The following is a 19,073-nucleotide window of genomic DNA, read 5'->3' on the forward strand; positions in this document are numbered from 1 at the left end:
TAGTAGTAACTTTGCATACATATTATTAACTAAATTGAAAAAAAAAGAAAAAAAAAAAGATGCAGCCTTTTATATTTATTATTTTTCTTTCTTTTATGTACTTTTCTGTTTCTTTCAGTTTCGAACCCATGACCTTTTGTAGATATTAGAGCTCTCAGACCACTATGGCTTGCATTCCCAGTGTGATAACCTTTTACAAATATAAATATTTATATTTGGATCATAATTTTTCTAGTACATTAAACTATTATATGATATTTTTACAATTGTACAAAACAGTAACAGATAAACCTACCTCTATAAAAGGTAGTTTTTCCCCCGATTTTCACCACAAACCCCTTATCTTCTCCCATTTTTTTTTTCTTTATCCAAAAATCACCCAAATTTTTTTTTCACCCCTTCCTCTCCAATATGTTCCCCGACGGCAACCAAAACACCCACACCTTCACCTTTGAGGAAGAATTAAGGAAGATAAAACAATATCTTCTTTTAATTATGGCTCTTGTAGTTATGTTAGTAGCAATATTAATTTTTGTCATGATGTACAAGTGAAGTTTGTTTATTTTGTTGGTTTAGTAGATTAAAAGCATGTTTTTTTTTTGTTTTATTATGTTGTTTTGTTGTTAATCATCATTGTATAATATTACCATTATTATATTATAATTATAATTACTACTGTTGTTGTTGTTGTCATTTTGCCATTTATGCGACTAATATGATTTATATTTACCTAATTATATAATTACTCACAATAATAAATCAAGGGGGAGAAAAGAATTATATTATTTATGGTTTATTATTATTATTATTATTTATGGTTTATTATTGTTAAATAAATTTTATTATCACGTGTTTCATTAACATATGTGTTGTACATATGATTTATTTATGGAAGAATTAAACATATGTGTTGTACATATGATTTATTATTATAAACTAATCATCACATGATTTGTTGTAGTTAAAATGGGAGATCTTATGAAAATACAATTCAGCATCCTAGATTTATCTGGAAAGAAATTTTTGGAATGGAAAGTGGATGTCATGATGAATTTAAAAGCTCAAGGGTTGGAGCCCACTGTTAAAGATAATAAAAGTCTCTCTGGTCAAACAACTGATACTACCACTTCTGCCATGACGGTTGAAAAACCTGTTACTGAACAAGAAAAGGCAAAAGCCTTAGTGTTACTAAGGCGTCATTTACATGAAGGCCTTAAAACTGAATACATGATGGTTGGAAATCCCAAAGAATTATGGGATTGCCTTAATGAAAGATTTGGACACCACAAAAGGGTGCTCCTTCCTAAGACATTATTTGACTGGACAAATTTACGGTTCCAAGATTTCAAATCTGTAATTGATTACAATTCAACCATGCATGAGATAGTATCTATATTGAGATATTGTGATCATCCAGTCACCGATGAACAGATGATTGAAAAAACACTCACTACCTTTCATGCAAGCAACATACTGTTGCAAGAACAATATCGTGAAAGAGGTTTTAAAAAGTTTAATGAATTAATGTGTGCATTTCTTGTTGCGGAACAAAATAGTAATCTTTTGTTGAAAAATCATAACCTTAGACCAACTGGGTCTTTGGCCACTCATCATGAGGCAAATGCAACAAGTTCTTATCCACCCGAGGCAAATGCTACACGAAGAGGTGGACGTGGAAATTACAATTGCCGTGGAAATTATCGCGGACAAGGCCGAGGACGTGGTAGAAATAATTTTCAAAGAAACAATAATTTCAAAATTTTTGAAAAGCAAAAGGGACAGTCATCTGAAAGCCACAAACAAACTCCTTCAAAAGGAAAAGACACATGTTACAGATGTGGCATGACAGGGCATTGGGACGTACTTGTCGTACGTCCAAACATTTAGTAGACCTTTACCAAGCTTCTGTAAAAGGCAAAAAGAAAAATGCAGAAGAAAATTATGTTAATGAAGAAAATGCTCCTTGCCCTACCCTTGATGTGTCAGATTTTTTCATGGACAATGCTGAAATTGGAAATGATTTCATCTTCAGAGAAAATAACAATGCTTAAATAATCTATCTGTTAATGTAACATACAATATGTTTTAATATATTGTCTGTTGTGTACTGTATTTTAAAACGTCTAGTCATGTATTTTTAATTTCTATCATTAATAAAAGTTTGTATGATATCACTAGTAGAAAATAGGTAATGGGAAGCCACTATTTCGAAGCGGTTATTATAATCCGCTTCCTTTTCCATACAAAATCCCGGGAAATTAAAAAAAAAAAAAAAAAACAAGAGGAGAATTAGAAGCGGTTTGGGTTGAACCGCTTCTAAAAAGTAATTAGAGGCGGTTCAAACCGCTTCCTTTTTGTTTTTTTTAAAAAAAAACAGGCTTTTAAACTTTCTTCCTTCCCTCGTCATTTCCTTTATTCCCTCCTTCTTCAATTCCCTCCTGCTGCTTTCATTCCCTCCTTCAATTCGCTTCCTCTTTCACTTTAACACACCGTCACACAGCAGCCCACAACCACCATTGTCGTGCTTCTAATACCCACAACAATAACAACCTTCAATTCGTTCATTGAGTGCTTGCACCATTGTCGTGCTTCACGGTTTTGTGTTGTTAGGAATAGGGATTGCTGCTCCTGCTCCGACCACCACAACCACGATAGGGTGCTGCTGCAGCATCGTCGCCGCCTCCACCATAGTCGCCCTCCGTCGTGCTGCTGCGTCTCTCTGTGTGCTGCCCCTGCTGCCTCCATTGCTGCGACCCTCGGCGTGCTTCCCCTCTCACCTTCACACGCACCACTAGGCCACCACATCTCTCCCTCTCACACCACATTCCTTCTTTTAGGGTGAGTTCATGCTTAATTTTACTTCATTATCTATATATTGTTAACAATTTCCCAAATTTTAGGGTTTCAATTTTAGTTAATCAAATTTTATGTTAATTATTTTATTAATTATTTGTATACAAAATGTTAATTGTTACCTTAATTGTATAATGTTATAAGTTGTTTGAATTTGAGTAGCTAAAAAGTGATGAATTAATGAATGGATTGTAAGTAAGCTTAGTTTGCTTGTTTGTAGTCCAATTAGCATTATATGAATGAATGAACTTGTGTTTTGTTAAATGTCAAACAAATGCAAATTATTGAATGCTTGCATCTTCATTTTCCTAGATACCCGTTCGAGTCTTTCTCATTAGGAGGAAGTCTTGAATAGTCCCCGGTTGGGACTGTTCTTGGACGTGTAATCTCACTTAGGTAGTGAATGTATGTCTCTTTTTTCGATTTTAAGGAATATCTCGGCTTAGCATTTTGTCACCATGTTCTCTGGGTGCATATGTAGGTAAGTAATTATCTACATTGTGTACTTGGAGAACTAGGGCGAAATGCTGCCGGATTTTCTTTAAAATTGGAAAGTTGGCATACATTAACTAGTGAGATTAGACGTTAAAGGATGGGTTAGGTTGGAGTGATAAGGACCTTTTGGGAGCATTCATTTTGTACACTATATGCATGAACGATATAAATACATACTATGTACTTTGATTATATGTTGCATTTTTACATTATTTATAATGTGTTGGTATGTATAAAGGCAATTTAAAACGTTGATGGATCGCGGTTGGATGTATGGTAGACGTGATACGTTGGAATTCTTTAATGGGGTCCAAGAGTTTTGCGAGAGTGCTTCACAATATCAGATCAGAACGGGTGTGAATGACCTTTATTGTCCTTGTGTCAATTGTAATAATGTGACAATGGTCGACAGTGTTGATACAATAAGGGATCATGTGGTATGTCATGGGTTTAGGCCTCAATATCATGTGTGGGTTTGGCACGGTTAAAAGGGATCGTATAGGGATAATGTTGTTGGGAATGATACGCACGATAACAGTGCCGAGATTCGTGCGGAAGATGAATATGGTATTGATGATGGTGGAGATGGGGATGACGATGGTGGAGAGGGGGATGAGATCGAGGACGGTGGTGGTGATCACTTGGATGAGATGATGCATAATGTTGAAGGTGAATTTGGTGACCGATGTGATGTATTTGAGTCATTATCATAGGCTGCCAAAAAGCCTTTGTATCCTGGGTCCAAAAAATACACCAAACTCTCATCCGTGCTAACACTTTTTAACATTAAGTCAAAGTATAACTGGAGTGACACTAGTTTTACTTCTTTGTTGACTGTGTTATGTGACATGTTGCCTGATGGGAATGAACTTCCTAAGTCCTACTATTATGCAAAGAAACTCATGTGTCCATTTGGTTTGGAGAATAAGAAGATACATGCATGTCCTAATGATTGTGTTCTTTATCGAAATGAATATGAAGAGTTGGAGGAGTGTCCACGTTGTGGTAAGTCGCGTTACAAGCGAAAGAGCTGCAATGCTGGAATGAAGGGACCTCCTGCCAAGGTGTTATGGTATCTTCCCATCATTCCAAGGTTCAAGCGTCTATTTTCAATACCAAAAGATGCTTAGAACTTAAGGTGGCATGCAGAGGGAAGAAAGAAAAACGGTTTGCTGAAGCATCCGGCTGACTCTCCGGATTGGAAGAACATCAATATGAGGTTTAGGGCATTTGGTGATGAAGTCAGAAATTTAAGGCTCGGGTTGTGCACCGACGGTATGAATCCATTTGGCACTCTTAGTACCCAACATAGCACATGGCCGGTACTTTTAGTGATCTACAACTTGCGTCCGTGGTTGTGCATGAAACGAAATATCTGATGCTGTCACTATTGATAACGGGTCCAAGGCAACCTTGAAACGACGTAGATGTTTACCTAGAGCCCCTTGTTGATAATTTGAGAAAGTTGTGGGACGAAGGAGTTTCTGTTTTTGATGCCCATAAGAACGAGATGTTCCTCTTGCGTGCAGCCCTTATGTAGACCATTAATGATTTTCCCGCATATGGAAACCTGTTTGAGTATAAGAACAAAGGGCATAAAGCATGTGCTATTTGTATCTATGACACTCCAAACGTGTACCTTGAACACTACGACAAAGATGTGTACGTGAGGACCTGAAGATTGCTTAGGCGCGATCACCCATATCGTAGGCATAAAAAGGACTTCAATGGGAAAGTAGAAGATGGGGCTGCGCCTAAGCCATTGAGTGGACATGAGGTGTATAGTCGAGTGAAGGGTATAGCAACTGTTTTTGGTAAAACAACGAAACCTTTAGACCCACATGCTCTCTTTAAAAAGCAATCGATCTTTTGGAAGCTTGAGTACTGGAAAGAACATGATGTTAGACATTGTCTCGATGTGATGCATATAGAGAAGAATGTTTGTGATGCAGTTGTTGGGACAATTATGGGTATTCATGGTAAAACAAAGGATGGAAAGAGCGCGCGATTAGATTTGGAAGCATGGGGGGTTCGTCCAGAATTGTGGGTCCAGCCAAAGGTAGGGAAGGCCAAGGTAATGGAAAATGAAAGCAATATGGTGGAAAAAGGCGTAGGGGGAGCACAAAGGAAAGGGCCAGTGTATCAAATAACAAAGATGCTGGAAAAGGCAAGAATGAAAAGGTTTATTTACCTCCAGCTTGCTACACATTGTCAAAGGAAGAAAAACGAAAGTTTTGTGCTTGTTTGTATGACATTAAGGTTCCATCTGGTTTCTCGTCAAACATGAAAAGATTCGTTTTTTTAAATGGGGAAATGAAGTTGACTAGTATGAAATCACATTATTTTCACATGATGATGCAAGTATTCTTACCGATTGCAATTCGTGGTATTCTACCGAAGCACGTGAGAGAAGCTATTACAAGCCTTTGTTCATTTTTCAATACCATTTGCAGCAAAGTGCTAGATCCTTTTACACTTGATGCTCTCCAGGCGAATGTAGTTGTAACTTTGTGCAAATTTGAGATGTATTTCCCACCGTCTTTTTTGACATAATGGTGCATTTGGTTCTTCATCTGGTTCTTGAGATTAAGATGTGCGGTCCAGTCTTTATGAGGTGGTGCTATCCTTTTGAAAGACACATGGGCACATTGCAACATAAAGTCAGGAATCATGTCCATCCAGAAGGTAGTATGATTCAAGGGATTGTGGCAGAGGAAATTGGTAATTTCGTGGTGGAGTATGTTGCTGTTGCTGAACCAATTGGGCTTCCCACTTCCCGACATGATGGGAGACTTGATGGTCATGGCACACTCGGGCAGAAACGGATCTCACCTACTCATGATCAGTTCTTGCAAGCTCACCTATTTGTGCTTCATCATGTTGCGGAGGTTCACCCATATTTAGAAGATCACATGGATAGTTTGCGTGTGGAATTTCCATCAAAAGGGGAAAGGGCACTAATGCAATTGCATAATAAGATGTTTGTGATGTGGTTCCATGATCGAGTTATGCGTCAATTGGATGAGAGTGTCTCTGTGACAAGCGTTAAATCGGTCGCTACAATCTAACTCTTAATCAAACAATACTTAGACGAACACCCTATAACCAGTATAATGGCAAATAAAGGTTCGGTCCACGAAGAACGTGAGTAACTACTAATCGATCATAAAACCTAAGCTACTTTGAAATCAATGGAAGATGGTGCTCTAAAATACTACTAATAAGATGAAATAATCATTAAACTAAGACACTACGTAGAACGGGAATCCGCCTAACCATTGGTAACTAAGTAACAAGGGATCACAGAGACAAACGGGATATGCAAAGACTATATGTCTGATCAATATCATGTGGTAGGAAGACAACGGGCAATACTAAGCTTGGATTTCTCATGCACTTAACATTACTCGATACATAATCAAACCACATTCAACAATGAAATACTCAATTCACAATCTCTTGTTCAAATCAAGAATATCATGCAATCAAATTCAAGATTCTAGGTTAGCTACTCCTATTATAATGAATTAACATGCAATCGCATATAATCAATTTAATCACAATCCGTTTATCAAAATCAACCCTCAATTACATAGATTACCTAGGTCGGGTTTCATCCCGAAACCCTAGCTAGGAGACTACTCACACATATTCATAATCAAAGCAATAATGAATTCCAAAAGCATAATAGATCTAAACATGAATTCTGATTAAGGAATAATAAAGCTTGATTAATAAACAAGAATGAATAATACCAATTGTATTGATGCGAATCAATGACAAAGTTTGGAACTTTGATATCCAATGTCAATGAATAATACAAAGAATCCCAACGAATCTTGCTTCAAATCAATCCGGAAAACTACGATTAACTAGATCAAATATATGGAATCTCAACTACGGAAGTGCTCTCTATCTCTCTACAAAGTCTCTCTGAAAAATACGTCTCTAATCTATCTCAAAATCTGTCTCTCTTAACCCTTACAATCGGGCTATATATATGTGTTTTAAATCAGAAAGTAAATCGCAGGCTGCCCTTCGTAAATCAGCACGGCCGTACTAGAAGTGGCACGGTCGTGCAACCATGGCAGTAGCTGATCCGCAAAATCTCCAATTTTGGCACGACCGTGCTGAATTTGGCATGGCCGTGCTTAATCTAGCACGGCCGTGCTGATGCATGGAAAATGGCACGGCCGTGTTGCCTGGTCAGAGTTGCTGGGGCTATCTGGCACGGGCGTGCCAAATGTGGCACGGGCGTGCCAAATGTGGCACGACCGTGCTACTTGTGCATCTTGTGTAAACTCTGGAAAAACCCCTTAGTTCCTCGTATACGACCAAGGTTGGCTCGATCACGTACCAATGGCTCAAGACCCGACTAAACTCAGTCAATTATACCTGAAAACACATCAAAAACAACCCGAAACCCGTGAAGCACATGATACAAGGGATATAAGCATAACAAGGCAATAAACGACCAAAATGGTCCTAAATACGTCCAAAATCATCCTATTATATACTCTAAAGCGCGCCCTAAAGTGCGCTTATCAAAACCCCCCAAGCTACCCTTTTGCTAGTCCTCGAGCAAAACTAAGGGATAAACACACACACAAGATCAATTAAACTATTGCCATTACATATAAGTCAAGTTTAAGCACAGAATAAAGTCAACGGATCCTACTTAGAACAACCATGCATGGAATAAAAACTCACTCAAACAAGCAACGAGACACACAATCCAAGGTATCGTTGATCAAAATGTGAACAGGACCTAAGCCAAGCATAGAGAATAAAGGAATCATGCTTCCCTCTAAGCCCAACCAAAACAGCCACGTCCTCCCCTTTTGCTTCAAATCACCACCCTAATTGGCCCCTCGTGATTCCTCGAAGGAACCGGAAAAAGTGATATTTTGAAGAAATAACAAAGGTATCCCGACATCTCAATTACGCATAATCTTTCCATAGGGTTGAAAAGTATCTCCCTCCACCGTTTGAGAACCGAACACCTCTAAAGTCTAAGTATCTTAAAAGGTTGTAATGTATTGGCAATGGGTAAGGTAGGTGAAAACAATTTAAAATGTGGAGTTAAATCCTAAATGAAGCGCAAGAATCACGATTCTCAAAAACAAAGCTCAAGAGATGCAATTCACATTCCACAATAAACATTGATCACACTCTTACACATCCCAAACTCTCTATGTTATACACACTCAAATCACCTTTTTCAAACTTCAATGATTTTATTTATATGTCCTTGCCTTTTTCACAATTCGGACGGCTTTTCTCTTTTTTTTTTTTTTTGATTTTCTTTTCTTTTTTTTTCTTCTTTTTTTTTCAAAAACAAACTTTCATATTACATCTTTACAATTAAGCTCACTTTCAAACTTGCTCAAACCAGCTATCGATCATTATTCTTGATTTATACACAATAAGCTCAAACAAACCTTGTGATGTAAACGCTTCACAACTAAGGGTTGGTAAAACATCGGCCATCGGGTTTGTAACATGGGTAACCAAGAATGGAATTAAAGGCTCAACACGGTTAGCAAGTAAGATGATGTAAAAAGAAAATTAATTTGTAACAAAACAAAAGGAACAAGAATAAGAAAAATGAAAAAGGTGCCCTCTACCTCCCTTAAAAGTGTCAAATCGGTCTTGGGAGCTACAAGTCAACACAAAGATCGAAACGTGCGTAATCAAGGATCCAAATATGCCACTCAAGAAGAATGATGAAGGCTAGAACAATTAAACCTCACGGGATTCAAAAACAAAGCAACTACCAATTAAGGGGATCAAATCCACAAATGGGAAGCAACTCCATCTTACCACAATTCAATGGCTTAGAGTTTCACACGATAACAACGTTCTATCAAGCTACCCTTCGCCTAGACTCGTCTACATTGATCAACAATAGACTCAAACTGTGTATTCATCACTGGCTTAAGTAGAGATAGGCATTCCACACACATTCATTCACGTTTCGAATCCAAATATGAGAATTATTCCAAAAGTTTATGCAATTAGACAAGTTTATCATGATCCAACAATATAGGAAAAGACTATGAGGCAACTCATATAAGCTAAATTACACATCCTCATAACAGAAGCTTTTCCTATCTATTACACACATATATACAACTAAGTAATCTAGACAAGTTAAATGGCACATAAAGAGGCATAAAAATCACATAATAATCCCAATCGACAAGCAAGTGATCAATTGATATCAACATCAACGATCCCAGGTTCCTTAGAACCGATCAAACATCCTCAAACCATTCAACTTCTTCCTAAACTAAACTATCCTAAGCACACAAAGAGAAAAAGGCAAAGATCTCACCAAATTTGCGTCCCAGGAGCTCCAATTAGCGGCCATAAATTGGTTCTTCATACTCGTGTCGCTTCTCGAACGATCCCAAGCTGCAAAAAGAAGAGACATACTAGCAAACAAGTTAAGGTTAGTCCTAAGAAAGCAGTAAATCTTTTTGTATTTTTTTTTTCCTTTTCTATTTTTTTTTTCAAGGAAAAGAAAGCAATTAAAGACTAAACTACCCCTTATCTACAAACATAAGTAAGACCCCCCCCCCCTCCCCAAGCTAGAATCAAACATTGTCCTCAATGTTTACACATCAAGGACTTACAAATGTGGGAAAGGGGCAACTAAGGGAAAAAGGGGATCACGAGCTAGGGCCGCCCAGGCCACGAGGTAGGCGGGAAGCCATGCCGTCGACACTCCTCTTCAGATCTTTGAAGGCGGAGGCCATATCCGAGTTTGTCAAACGCAAACCCGCTACCTCGCTCCTCAAATCATCAAGTCCCTGGCGGAGCGAGGCGTAGTCCTGCGCCGGGATCTGCTGGGCCTCATCTGGGCCGTCCTCCTCATCATCATCATCATCGTCAGCATCATCACCTCCTTGGCCCCCATGGGCCTGCTAATCTCCAGGGTGAGCCTGTGGACTGCGGTCGATATACTTCGTGTTCCCGTCCTCGTGCCAGATGAAGTTGGGGTCGAAGATCCAGTTTTCCATGTTGTAAACCGCCGTCCTCTCTGGATCGGGGAGGTAGACATATGTCTTCCCTCCGACGAGCCATAAGTAACAGTCCGACATGGTAGTCCCATCAAGCCATTGCATGGCTTTCAGGGTGCGCATATCTAATCTCGTAGTCCCTAGAATAGCCTGCAAGTCAGAGAAATCAATGTCGTTAAATTGGGCAAGTATGGTGATCATGCCACCTATGGTAATATCGCCCTTCCCCCGGGCTACCCCATCTAGGTGGTCAACTAACCACGCCCCCATGTCTAGCCTCCCATCCCCTCGGGTGAGATGCCATATAAAATTTAGCTCCCTAATGGAGACTACTCCCGAACTATCTCCCCTAGCGAAGATAGTGGGGGAAAAGGTCCTATGAGACAATCTAAATGCGGGATTGACGATGGAGGTCGCCTTATCCCTACAGGGGTCCCTATCTACCTTCCCCGTAATCTGACGCCAAAATGAACCCGGCTCATAGTGTTTGGAATGGCCATCTTTAGGACCATATTTCAGGTCGGATTGCCATCCAAAGGCAGCATTAACTTGGGCCATAGACATTTGAATAGTGCCCAAGTTCATTAATTGGAAGGACAAGTACCGGGGTGAGTTATTCTCATCCTGGTGTACGTACAAAGAAGCTAAAAACTCGAGGTTAGGCCTCTTATAGGTGAGTGCATGCATGTTCAAGAAAGAATCAAAATTAGTGTACGAAAATAATTAAATCATGTCGTTCTCTATACCTAAGGCCCTAGCGGCCAAAGGGTCGTAGAATTTTGTAGGTCGAATCGGTCGAAGGGACAAATTTAAAAATTTGTCCATGAAGGACGGGTTGCCAAAAACAATCCCCGTGGTATCCACCGGTGGTGGAACCACGGTTGAGGGCCCTTCGTCCTGACTCGGCCTTCTTCTAGATGTTTTAGTCCTAGGCATTGTTATGTGAATTAGATTAAGCACAAATCACTAAATAGCAAAGAGACTACACCTAAACCAAACAATGCAAGAACATAATCGATGGATGATTCAACAAGAAGGTACTCTAAACAATTAAACCTAGCATGCAAAGCACCTAAACACAACAGTCTCTAAGTCACACAAATAATTGGCAAATAAACACTAATCAATAGCAAATAATCAATAAGAACAAATGAAATTGGACAACAAATGGCAAAAAAAAAACAAAAGAGTATAGAACGAATTCACCAATACTCCGCGAATTTGTGATGTGTCGAAAATCTAGGGGGACCAAAATCACTTCCATCTGCTTGAGGAGTGCTTCAATGTATGCTAGATGTTGAAATCTTGAAGAGAATTGTGCAAAATAGGGTTTGTTGTGAGGATTTGGGGAAGAATTTTGGGGGTTAGGGTTTGCTAGAGAGAGAAAGGGTATGAAAGTGTGAAGGATGATATAAGGAGATTGGGGAAATAAAGGAGAGATTGGGGAAAAAGTGATTTAAAAGATGCGAATTTCTGAGAATTTCCCGAGTTGCACGGCCGTGCTGATTTTGGCACGGCCATGCTATATCTGGCACGGTCGTGCTATATCTGGCACAGCCGTGCTACTTGGCTGAGTACTAAGTAATTTTTTTTTTTCCGCAAAATTTTGACGCGGCCGTGCCAAATTTAGCACAACCGTGTTGGCATGTCAGTAGGCTTTTTGAGTTTTGGCACGACCATGTTAAATTTGGCACGGTCGTGCTGATTTTTTGCTGAAGAAGGCTTCTGATGGCACGGACGTGCTGAATCTGGCACGGCCGTGCTGTCTGCTGCAGCCTGCAGTCCTTCTTCTTCCTCTAAAACGTGCATCACTCCAATCTTTCTGACTTCCAACTAGTCCTTTACCTACACAAAGACATACATATAGCACACGAAAGAGAATTAAATTAGGAGCTAAACGAATAAAAAGGAAAAAAAAAGAAACTACTCTAAGAAAAAGCAAGAAAATCGGGTTGCCTCACGAAAGCGCTAAGTTTAACGTCGATAGCTTGACGTGGTCACATTCAACACTTGTGACCGCATTTGAATACATCAATCACACCAACATGTGCTCCTTCATAGTATATCTTCAATCTTTGCCCATTTACCACAAAAGACTGCAATCCACTCGAATCATAGAGTTCAACCACCCTCGGAAGGTAGAATCGCCTTGACGGTGAATGGTCCCCACCATCTTGACATCAACTTACCGGGGAAGAGTTTCATCCTAGAATTGTACAAGAGGACCTTGTCTCCGATATTGAACACCTTTCGCTGTATTTTCCGGTCATGCCACTCCTTGGATCGTGATTTGTAGAGGCTTGCACTATCATACGCATCTATTCGAAGTTCCTCAAACTCATGAAGCTCCAACATCCGTTGCTCCCCCGCGTTTGCTAGATCAAAGTTTATCTTCTTGATTGCCCATTGAGCGCGGTGCTCTAATTCGACCGGAAGGTGACATGCTTTCCCGTAGACCACGCGGTATGGGGTAGTGCCAATGGGAGTCTTGAAAGCTGTCCGGTATGCCCAAAGTGCATCATCGAGCTTGTCGGACCAATCTTTCCTTATTCTTCGCAACCGTCTTCTCAAGAATGGACTTAATCTGTCGGTTGGAGACTTCCGCTGCCCACTAGTTTGAGGGTGATAGGTCGTCCCAAACCTTTGATGGACTCCATTCTTGCGAAGCATTCTTTGAAAGCCCCATGCACAAAGTGTGACCCATTGTCACTTATAACCGCTCTAGGAACCCCGAACCTTGGAAATATGATCTTCTTGAAGAGCTTCACTACCACCTCGTGGTCATTTGTTGGGGAGGCGATTGCTTCCACCCACTTTGACACATAGTCCACTGCCACAAGTATGTATTGGTTCCCACGGGAAGAAGGGAAAGGTCCCATAAAGTCTATGCCCCAAACATCAAAGATTTCAAGTTCAAGTATGGGTTGTTGGGGCATTTCATTCTTCTTAGAAACGTTTCCACTCCTTTGGCACGCATCACATGTCTTCACAAACGCCCACGAGTCTCTAAATATGTGAGGCCACCATAGCCCACATTGCAAAACCTTTTGAGCCGTCTTGTTAGCCCCCATGTGACCTCCACAAGGATCGGAATGGCACATTCTCAGCACATTTTGAGTTTCCTCATCCGGAACACTCCTTCTTAGTAGACCGTCCACACCTCTTTTGAACAAGATCAGATCATCCCAAATGTAGTGTCTAGCGTCTCTCCTAAGATTCTTCCTTTGGTTCTTGGTGTACTCGGGAAGGAGCTCCCCACAAGCTAAGTAGTTTACCAAATCCGCGAACCAAGGCAGTCCCTTCTCCTTAATGAGGTACAAGACATCATCCTTCAATTCATCACAAATGGGCACCCTATCATTATCTTGTTGTTCCCTTTCCATGCGTGAAAGGTGATCCGCAACCACATTCGCGGCCCCTTTCTTGTCCCGTATCTCCACATGAAACTGTTGCAAAGAAAGGACCCATCGGAGGAGACGTGGTTTGGACTCCTTTTTCGAAATTAGGTACTTGATAGTGGCATGGTCGGTGTAAACAATTGTCTTCGAACCAATGAGGTAGTCCCAAAACTTTTCAAAAGCATGAACGATGGCTAGGAACTCTTTCTCCGTGGTGGTGTAATTCATTTGTGCTTCATTCAAGGTCTTTGACATATAGTAGATAACGTGAATCCTCTTTTCAACTTGTTGCCGAAGAACACCCCCGATAGTCGTATCACTTGCATCACACATCAACTCAAATGGTAGGTCCCATCTTGGTCCTAGCACTATCGGAGCCGAGATCAAAGCCTTCTTGAGTGTGTTGAAAGCATGTAAGCACTCTTCATCAAACTTGAAATCAACTTCCTTTTGCAGTAGGGCATTTAAAGGCTTGGCTATGAGAGAGAAGTCCTTTATAAACCGCCTGTAGAAACCCGCATGCCCTAGAAATTATCTTACCCCTTTTGCATTGACCGGTGGTGGTAGTTTTGCGATGACTTCAAACTTTGCCTTATCCACCTCTATCCCGGCATTTGAGATCTTGTGACCAAGGACAATCCCTTCCTCTACCATGAAGTGACATTTCTCCCAGTTGAGGACCAAGTTCACCTTCTCACATCGTTGCAAGCACTTTCCCAAGTTCACTAAGCAATCATCAAAAGACGTGCCTCCAACTGAAAAATCATCCATGAAAACCTCCATCTCGGCTTCCAACATGTCCCCAAAAATGCTCATCATACACCATTGAAAGGTGCCCGGTGCATTGCATAGTCCAAAAGGCATTCTCCTGTAGGCAAATGTACCATATGGACAAGTAAAAGTTGTCTTCTCTTGGTCATCGGTGTTGATAGGTATTTGGAAAAACCCCGAATAACCGTCAAGAAAGCAATAGTACTTGTGCCTAGTTAGTCTTTCGAGCATTTGATCAATAAATGGGAGGGGAAAATGGTCCTTTTTGGTAGATGCGTTTAGACGTCTATAGTCTATGCACATCCGCCAACCGGTTACCGTTCTAGTTAAGATGAGCTCACCATTTTCATTCTCAACCACAGTCATTCCCCCCTTCTTAGGGACAACATGCATAGGGGAAACCCATTTAGAGCTCGAAATGGGGAAGATGATACCTGCATCAAGGAGTTTGGTGATTTCTTTCTTCACCACCTCCCCCATTTGAGGATTGAGTTTTCTCTGCCTCTCTATGGAAGGCCTCGCACCATCCTCGAGAGTTATTTGATGCATACATATAGCAGGGCTAATACCTTTGAGGTTATGAATGGTATAGCCTATGGCACTTTGATGCTCTCTCAATACATCACATAACTTCCAAATTTGATCCGCATCTAAAGAAGAATTCACGATGACAGGGTAAGTTGAATTAGGACCAAGAAATTCATACCTTAGATGTGTTGGTAAAGGTTTTAATTCTACCTTAGGGGCCTCATTAACCTCTTTTGCAGCGGCTATAGCAATTGCATACTTGGTTGAGATCTCCATGTGCTTATGTTCTCCTTCATCTCCGTCAAGAAATTGCTCTTCCATGTCCCTGTCCTCCTTGGTATCACTTGGCCCAAGATCATGGTTAGAAGAGAGCAATTGTGTATGCATACTAGAAACAATCAAATCAATAGTGTCAATCATCATGCAGTTTTCGGAACTAGAACATGGATATTGCTTGCTTTTATTCAAATCAAAATCAAGGACCTCCTCTCCTACCATTAAAGAAATCTTAGCACTCTTCACATCAATGAGAGCACCTGAGGTAGCTAGGAAAGGTCGTCCAAGAATAATGGGTATATGATTATCCTCATCCATTTCCAAAACCACAAAATCAACAGGTATCACAAATTTCCCAACCCGTAGGGGAACATCCTCCACCTTACCCTTAGGAAATTTGATCGAACGATCAGCTAACTGCAGGGTAATGTTGGTAGGAAGAAGTTCTCCTACCCCTAAACGTTGATATACAGAATATGGCATAAGACTAACATTAGCCCCAAGATCACATAATGCATTATCAAATTTAATTTTATTAATAGCAAAAGGGATTGAGAAATTACCTAGATCTCCTAATTTAGGAGGCATTTTGTTCATAATGATTGCACTACAATTCGCAGTGAGGTTAACAGTTTCCACCCCATCACAATTCCTCCTACCCCTCAAAATATCTTAACAAAACCTAGCATAGTTAGCCATTTGCTTTATAGCATCGGTGAATGGTATGGAAAGGTGAATTTGTTTCAAAGTCTCCAAAAACTTACCAAATTGGACATCTAGCTTGTGTCTCACGAACTTATGGGGGTAAGGAAGTTTTTGCAATAGATTAGGTTCTTTAACTTGAGTACCTTCCTTTTCTTTTGGGACCTCAATAGTTTTATCATTCTATCTGGTCCTCTCATCCTCACTTTCTACAACATTATCAGTGGTAGGTGGAGTCACAGGTTGACTCTTTGGTGGTATTACATTATCGCTCCCTATCAAAGTCTTTCCACTCCTAGTGGTGATAGCATTCACAGAATTTTTAGGGTCAATACCTTGAGGCGAGAGTTTTGAAACTCCAACCCCATCTTTTATAGCACTAGCCAACTGAGAAATCTGGGTTTCAAGCATCTTATTATGTGTCATCACTTCACTAAACGTTTTATCACTGGTGGGCATGAAAGTGTTGAACATTTTACACTGTGCTTCCATCATCTCCTCCAAACTAGCCCTCTGCGGTGGTCCTTGAGCATAGTAATTGTCATTAGGAGCTCGGGAACCACGCACATTAGATTGTTGGGGATTTTGATTTTGGAAGTTCCTGTTACCATTGTTATTCTAGTTTCCCCTGTTATTGGCATTCATGTTTTGATTGTATTGCCCTTGATTACCCTGATTACCTACATTTTGTTGGTATTGATTTTGATTACCAAAGTTACCATGTTGATTGTAGGATCCTTGGGGATTTTGGTCCCTTTGGTTCCTGTTTCCCCACTGGTTTTGCTGTTGGTTATCAAAATTATTACCTTGTTGATTATTATTGTTCCCTCTTTGATGTGGTGGTAAATATCTGTTATTGTCATTCCTAGGTCTATTATCATAAGACAAGGCATTAACTTGTTCATTATCACAATCATTGCCATCATTACAATTAGATTGAAATTGGGAATCTAAGTTATAGGCAGAGGTATCATGATCATAGGATCCACAGTTTTCACAGAAAGTACATCCAGCAGGCATATTATAGGAGTTAGAATTCGTACCTGCTCCCTTAGAATGGGTTGGAAGATTTTGATGTGGTGGGGCATCGAGCTTTTCTTTGATAATAGACATCTCCTTCCCTATATTGGCAATTTGCGATGTCAAATTTCCAATTGCGTTGAGGTGATCTACCGAATAGACCGCTCCTCCACTCTTGCTCGTAGCTTCCCGCTCTCCATCTTGCCAATCCATGTGGTGTCGTACCACATCTTCTATGATATCAATGACTTCTTCTTCGGTTTTGTTCATAATGGGGCTACCTGCTCCCGCATCCAAACTAATCTTCCCTTGAGGACTCAATCCTCCATAGAATATTTGTAGCACCTAATATGTTGGAATTCCGTGGTGTGGGCACTCTCTTTGATACTCCTTGTACCTTTCCCATGCTTCGTAGATTGACTCCCCACTCCTTTGCCGAAATCCTTAAATCAAAGCTCTAGCATCGGCCGTCTTCTTTTGAGAATAGAATCTTCCCAAAAATGTTGTCGTGACATCATCCCAAGTGTGTAGAGTGTTTGGTTTAACCTCCTTCTCTAACCATTCGAGGGCTCTCCCGATGAGTGAAAATGGGAAAAGCTTTAATCTCACGAACTCTTGATTCACCCCATTGACCTTGATAGTGTTGTAGTAATTCTCAAATTCATTCAGATGAGCCAAAGGGCGCTCATGCTTTTCACCACTAAACTGCCTTCGCTCGATGAGGGTGATCATGGACGACCGGATCTTGAAGTCATTGGCCTCAGTAGTGGGTGGAGCAATCCCACTTGAAGCTCTATATGCCCCGGGAGTTCCCAACTCCTTAAGAGGTCGTGGTGGTGGCTGATTTTCTGTCATTGGAATTGGTTGTGTGCTTGGGCCGGTTTCCTTTCCTTGAGATTTTGATGATTTCGATCGGGATTTTCGATTACTTTTCAAAGTCCTTTTGATTTCAGGATCGAAGGGTATTAACTCTCCCTGTTTACACCTGCGCAAACACACTAACCAAACCAATCAAATAGCAGGGCTACAAGTGTTGCCAAAAAGAAAAATCTTTTTGTATTTTTGTTTTAAGAACTAGAATCAAAAAATCAAAAAGCAACTATCAAACACCGTTCCCCGGCAACGACGCCATTTTGACAAGCGTTAAATCGGTCGCTACAATCTAACTCTTAATCAAACAATACTTATACGAACACCCTATAACCAGTATATTGGCAAATAAAGGTTCGGTCCACGAAGAACGGGAGTAACTGCTAATCGATCCTAAAACCTAAGCTAGTTTGAAATCAATGGAAGATGGTGCTCTAAAATACTACTAATAAGATGAAATAATCAATAAACTAAGACACTAGGGAGAACGGGAATCCACCTAACCATTGGTAACTAAGCAACAAGGGATCACATAGACAAACGGGATATGAAAAGACTATATGTCTGATCAATATCATGTGGTAGGAAGACAACGGGCAATACTAAGCTTGGCTTTCTCATGCACTTAACATTACTAGATACATAATAAAACCACATTCAACAATGAAATACTCAATTCACAATCTCTTGTTCAAATCAAGAATATCATGCAATCAAATTCAAGATTCTAGGTTAGCTACTCCTATTATAATGAATTAACATGCAATCGCATATAATCAATTTAATCACAATCCGTTTATCAAAATCAACCCTCAATTACATAGATTACCTAGGCCGGTGTTTCATCCTGACACCCTAGCTAGGAGACTACTCACACATATTCATAATCAAAGCAATAATGAATTCTAAAAGCATAATACATCTAAACATGAATTCTGATTAAGGAATAATAAAGCTTGATTAATAAACAAGAATATATAATACCAATTGTATTGATGCAAATCAATGACAAAGTTTGGAACTTTGATATCCGATGTCAATGAATAATACAAAGAATCCCAACGAATCTTGCTTCGAATCAATCCGGAAAACTACGATTAAGTAGATCAAATCAATGGAATCTCAACTACGGAAG

General features: G+C 40.1%; 1 protein-coding gene across 1 annotated transcript; it reads right to left on the minus strand.

Annotated features, from left to right (window-relative positions):
* Positions 1-12,494: 12,494 nt before the first annotated feature.
* Positions 12,495-14,554, minus strand: LOC110692406. The gene is made up of 4 exons (XM_021869404.1): positions 14,312-14,554; positions 13,354-13,915; positions 13,110-13,257; positions 12,495-13,044 (listed from the first exon to the last, which is right to left on the minus strand). Exons 1-4 carry the CDS (start codon positions 14,552-14,554, stop codon positions 12,495-12,497), a joined length of 1,503 nt encoding a protein of 500 aa, XP_021725096.1.
* Between the last annotated feature and the right edge of the window lie 4,519 nt (positions 14,555-19,073).

The sequence above is a fragment of the Chenopodium quinoa genome, unplaced genomic scaffold, assembly GCF_001683475.1.
Source record: "Chenopodium quinoa cultivar QQ74 unplaced genomic scaffold, ASM168347v1, whole genome shotgun sequence".
In the NCBI taxonomy this organism is placed as follows: domain Eukaryota; kingdom Viridiplantae; phylum Streptophyta; class Magnoliopsida; order Caryophyllales; family Amaranthaceae; genus Chenopodium; species Chenopodium quinoa.